This window comes from Haliotis asinina, chromosome 10 (genome assembly GCF_037392515.1).
Source record: "Haliotis asinina isolate JCU_RB_2024 chromosome 10, JCU_Hal_asi_v2, whole genome shotgun sequence".
In the NCBI taxonomy this organism is placed as follows: Eukaryota; Metazoa; Mollusca; class Gastropoda; order Lepetellida; family Haliotidae; genus Haliotis; species Haliotis asinina.
The window spans coordinates 59,750,001-59,756,066 of record NC_090289.1 but is presented as its reverse complement, the minus strand read 5'-3'; the positions used below and the strand labels follow the sequence as shown (position 1 = coordinate 59,756,066).

Here is a 6,066-nt window from a genome sequence, read left to right as displayed (position 1 = left end):
CACCCAGTTTTACTGAATGGATACCAACTGGATGTCAGGATGGTAAACGATTACACATTTTATGTTACTTAGTTCAAAACAGCGCAATGGAAACCAACATGAAACTACATTTTCTACTTTTATGTTGGTTTCCATTTAGTGAGATCTGAGAGTTGCAAATTCCAGGTATGGAAACCAACAAGAAACCCCCGAACTTAGTTTCATTTTGGTTTCCATTTACAGAAATACCAAAATCACATTTCCAAAATGGAATCTAGTTGGAAACTCAGTTAGTGAGTTTCAGGGAATGGAAACCAACTGGATACCGCTATTACCCACATTACGGATGGTTTCCAGGTTTCTGGAAACCAAGTCATTTTTGTAGTGAGTGGGACGCCCAAATGGGTACCAATAAATCACATAAGATAAAACCTTTCATTGGTTATACCCACTTGGGTTGTCAGTCCAAATTTGAAGAGGTCATACTACGACGATGTCGTATTGGTCATACAAGGTATACACATGCATACCCTTTGAAAGGTGAAGATCCTCCATTTTGCATCCCTTGTGATGAGAGAACCACGGTCAAGCATATCCTGCTTGACTGTGTTGAATTCTCCATCATAAGGGATAAATACTTCAATATAAAAACACTTTCGGATCTTTAATTTGCTTGTTCAATTATAATTGATATGTTCTGTAGATAGTTGTATTTTAAGGGTTGATAGTATAGATTAGCAACATTGATCATTAGTGGTTGTACCCTCAAAGGGGGTTGAAGTATTGTAAAATTATTGTCCTCCTGAGAGGGTACGTAAGTCCCAAAATTTTTTAAATAAATTTATACTTTCCAGGTTTTTTAATCTTAGTATTCTTGTCATTTTAAATTTGACTAGCATTTCGTACACTCGCCAGCAGCTGAGGGGATGGTGTAAATACGACTAGGGTCCATGCAGGTAGCAAAGGTACTGTAAGTCCCCATGGTCCCTAATATGGTGATCTACCTTTGGTTGTTGGCGATCTGTAGCCCGTGTTTTATAATGTATTGTCTTCTTTAATTACAATGTTTTACTTTTCCATGATGGTTTTATATTCATATCTGTGATATTCTGGTTGTTTTACTGTCCTTTGTCGACAGGATTTTATATTATACATATATTCCATTTCAGTGTTAAGTTCCCATCACTATATAGCTGAAATATTGCCGATGTGACGTTAAATATTAACTCACTCACTCACTCTGTTCAATAAATATGTCTGTAAATCAACAGTTTCTATACCTCCCCTTACTGAGGTACATCAAAGCGGAGAACCACTCATACAGATTGTTGTTGATGCATGCATGCGTGTTTATGAATATTTTGCATGTATATGTTTTTGTTGGATCAATGTGAAGAACAATATAACATTTAACATAGTCAAAGACATATTAATGACGAGTGTTTTACCACTGCGCAGGATAATATGACTTTGTGTTCTTGTTAAATTTGTGTTACAAAATGTTTACTTCAGACCAGTCACCCGTGGAGATCAGTATTAGAATCACACCAGTCACCCGTGAAGATCAGTATTAGAATCAGACCAGTCACCCGTGAACATAAGTATTAGAATCAGACCAGTCACCCGTGAACATTAGTATTAGAATCAGACCAGTCACCCGTGAACATTAGTATTAGAAGTGATCTTCATTTAAATCTGTTTGTTGAAAGAGGCGACTAATAGGATCGGCTGCTCACGCTTGCTGACTTCACTTTTATCATTGTTATCAAACTGCGTATATCCGTGTTCATGCTGTTGATCTCTGGATCGTCTAGTCCGAGTCAGGGTATTTAAAGACCGCCGCCATATAGGTTGAATATTGTCGGGTACGACGTTAGGCATCAATCCGTCAATGACTTAAATGAGACCAAAATGATTTACCATGGCAGAATATTGTGTTATATTGTAAACCTTTTATTCTTTACTATCATGCAGCAAAGTATCAGCACTTAACCAGCAAATGTAACTTGAAGTAAAACCTGTCGTTTTCAGTTCCACAAATAGTAAATGTGGTAATTGGATTTCCGGCAGATTCCTTGAATACTAGTATCTGGTTTGTGTACATGGCGCCGCCTCATGACAGTGGTTGGTTGATCTTTTCGTGAGGACCTAGTGTCTACACTGAGTTTCAGAGACATTTTTCAGATGTGTTTATCGGACACTTGTTGTCCTCTTGGATTCACGTTATATACAAGTACAGTATCCTTCCCATCAACAACGGTAGGTATAACACTTCTCCCGAACACGTATGTTTGTTTCCTCTCTTGGATGAATACAGATAAGTTCCAGGTGGCCATACATTAGAAGTGACGTGCACAGGTATGGTAAAAGTGTAGTGATTCTGTTGGTATGGTTGACTGGCGACAGTGAGTGGTCTGGATTATTAAGCATAGTACACATGTTGCCGACCACAATAATGTTACACATCCACAATGAGTTTCTTTCAGATATTGGCTAAAACAGTAGTACATAAACCTTCCGAATATATTTGTTACACATCAATCCTGTACAGTTTAGTCATCGTGCTGCTGTGGATTACTGTTGTCTGCTCGGAAGTAGTAGAACAATAAATGCACTTTGTAAACATATTCACAAGTGGGCCTTGTTGATTTTATATTTCATCCAGAGAACAGTAAGAATGGCGTCACTTCTTCTGACAACACACACGACGTGACCCGGCGTGCCTCCCTCCCACGAGGTGACTTCGAGGCGGTCACCTTCAAACCCCTCTCTCCGGTAGTATACTGTCATGTCTAAAAGCCACATACTCCTCACGTCTCCCGTAATATGTGTGTATAGGTGCTTCCTACTGGCTGCAGCCACACAGTCCAAAGCAAACCGTACATACTCAGAGTTGTTCACGTGGGCGTTCACGTCCACGCTGCTGGGCATGGCGACTATGCAGTATGAAAAGGAAATTGGCGACGGCGGAATGTCAGGCATTAAGATTTTCGGCTTTTGAATATCTTTTTTCGAAATTTGTCCGTACTTATCTAAAAACCATAGCGGAAAGACTACGGGTTTCCTTGTCTTCCTGTCGACGTGGACCATTGTAGCATCCAAAGAGACCATAGTCTTGTTGTCAAGCTCGTTGATGAGATGATGGCGCCAGACCAGGGATGTCCTTCCTACATGCTGTAAAGTCACCACTACCTTATAAGGGAAATGGCGCCACCTCTCGGCGGAACAGAGCAGCTCCCATTTGAATGAGTACTCTGCTCTCATGAGCACAAAGAGCCCCCCAGCAGAAATCAGCTCTCTTCCATGACAAAATCCTTTGTGCGCTGACAGGTATCGACCACTCTCCAGGCAACGGGTTAAAAACCAAGGATTGATTAGTCCTGAAACGAGAAATAGGCTTTATAAGTGCCTGTACAGAGTGTCTCCGGCACAGAGTGTCTGGATGTTGCTAACGGAAGCATGGCACCTCCCGGCATCGTGGATAAGTCAGAACTACTTCAAATACAAGAAAACGACATCTTTTAAAACTGAATGTGGACAAAGCAACACAACGTCCGAGGACCTGTTACACTTGGGACAAGTCATGATTACATGAATTTGTGCATGGGTGCAAACAAACTGGCTCACCCGCTCCACTGTAGGCGGCGTACGATAGGTGTGGATACCGGACCTCCGAGCTGGTGCCGTCATCAGACACTGTCAACTTGTACACTTGTGTTTCCATTCTTGGTTGGCAGTTTGCAGTGGGATAAAAGTGGCAGTAAATTAGAAGACATGATGAAATTTTGTTTCAAGTGAGTTCTTACTTATATTATGGTCTCCACGCACGGATAGGATACTCGGAATCGACTTAATTGCTTCGTCGGATTGCTAAAATTTCTGTCATTCAAACCAAAAAGATGCAGCATATTTTAAACACACGTGCAGGGCACATTGCTACAGTCAGGGGGCGTATCTAAGGCAAGTAATGCAAACATGGTTTACCAACATTGGCCCTTATGCTCGTAGCCCTTTGAATTCTTATCTTTGATCGTAGCCAGTTTGTGTAAGTTACAAGCTTAAAGGAGCTGTCATGAAAGTATATTTGGAGTTATCTGGTTGCTGTTTTATTATCGTTCATAGAATTTTATCACAGCATGTACTCCTCGGATTTGTGCATATACACCCCTTCTTTTCATCAGTGATAATTGATACCAGACCGCAAAAAGGGACTGATTTCCTGGAAAGCTGCTTCTTTTCCATGTTATCAGACACATCCGTCAATGATAATTTGGGGAGATTTGAATGCTAGATGTGGAAATATAAAAGATTTCATAGTAGATGACAGTTCCATCACTTGAAGGTATGGACTACGTCGACGATATATTAAATATACCTAGAAATAGAAAAAAATTGTATGACAAATAAATATAAAGCTCTAGATAAAATCTGGATTAAAGCACATGTGCGATGTATATATTGGGAGACCGAGTAATCTCCCTTAAACCACTGATAATACAGTTTCGTCGAAGGAGATTCTAGATGCCTTGTTTCATGGACTGTTCGTCACAGACTGTTGAACACTGGAGATACGAACGTTGTGCCAAGTGCAAACTATCAAATCTGTTTTGGTGTTAGTTTAAAACACAAAAAAAGGTTCTAATACCTTTAGGATTTGTTCTAAGACTTTATTTCAGATTTTATGACATCCCAACCTTTTAGAGAGAATTACTTGTTGTGGATTTGATGTGTAGAATATAAAAGTAACTGATGCAGTGACCGTATCTGTTTACGACTCCGTATATGCGGTGTTAATACTGACTTATGACACACTACTACGGCTTGTCCTATATTATAACCCTATAAAAACAGAGGTCCGACTTGGAACACACAGAACTAACAACCCCGCACAACTTACGACAGCACACTGCTGCGGCTTGTCCTACATTATAACTCTATAAAAGCAGAGTCCCGACTTGGAACACACAGAACTAACAACCCCACTAACATCATGCACGCACTTCACTGAAATATAACATATGTGATGAATACTGATGGGAAAACACTCTGTGCAACCACTCCATGGCAGAATGTGAGGTAGAATGAAGTGATAGCCATCCCATCCTGCCTTCCCTGCAGTACAAGGGAGGTAACCCATACCGTCCTCGCGAACAGACGCACCTGCCACCATATTCTTCTGTATTTTCATAGCATGTTGTTTCTTATGAGCGAATAAATGCCTCGTATACAGGAAAGATTCTCAAAAACGTCAGTGATGTTATAATGACAACACAACATAACACATTATAAAAGATACATTCCACATACTCACCAGGTTCAACACTCACCTGATGGACGTGTCCGTGGCCAGTCGAGTACAAAGTCCTCGGTGAATTAACAGTTAGCTCCCTTGACTTGTACCAATAGAAACGTCCTTAAAATACACGACGTAAACCAACAGTGGTCATTCATGTAAACACTGTGCCATCATTAGACCGGTGGATATCGGGCTAATTTACATCCGGGAATGAGTAAGAGTCTTGTTTCAACAATATTCTAGCAACATTACGACTAGAATCACTAGAAACGGCGGCGTGATCGCTTAACCACCCGGCTACCTTACCTCTTATCCACTGTATTAAATGCTAACATTGCTGGTGAAATCTGATAGTCTATTTGCCATCAGTCAAACTACAAACACAGTAATTGTCATGTAAGTACATATACATCATGCGTGGAGTTTACTACATTCCTAATGGACCGGGCTTAGTATTATGTTTTACAGTTTAAGAGTATAGTACGATGGAGACGCAGTGTAAGTAACCTTAGCCCAAATATTATTCGTTATATTCCGACACTGGCTCTTACAAAACCTAGTAGGAAGTCGCGTCAGGTAACCTTTGACAGTCCAATGAAAAAGCGAGAGGGCTAAACTGATTTAACCAATCAGACAACGGCTACTGTTTAGGAATCTGTGTGACTTTCAAATTGCGTTTTGGTTTCTGTTGACATAGTTACTACTAGGTAATATTTCAGCAAGCTGACATCCTTCAAAATTGCCCCAAAACGCTATTTGCAGCGACTGTTTACTCACTGATGTGGCGTGCT

At 40.5% G+C, this 6,066-nt stretch overlaps 1 protein-coding gene across 3 annotated transcripts in view; it reads right to left on the bottom strand.

Annotated features, from left to right (window-relative positions):
- Positions 1-1,911: 1,911 nt before the first annotated feature.
- Positions 1,912-6,066, bottom strand: part of LOC137298376 (uncharacterized) — a 13,490-nt gene continuing 9,335 nt past the window's right edge. For all 3 annotated transcript variants that reach the window (XM_067830622.1, XM_067830623.1, XM_067830621.1), the window contains 3 exons: positions 5,307-5,392; positions 3,607-3,704; positions 1,912-3,359 (listed from right to left, as the gene is read on the bottom strand). In XM_067830622.1, coding sequence (XP_067686723.1) covers positions 2,608-3,359; positions 3,607-3,703 — 849 coding nt within the window. In that variant the 5' untranslated portion in view covers position 3,704; positions 5,307-5,392 and the 3' untranslated portion in view covers positions 1,912-2,607. The remainder of the gene's footprint in view (positions 3,360-3,606; positions 3,705-5,306; positions 5,393-6,066) is intronic.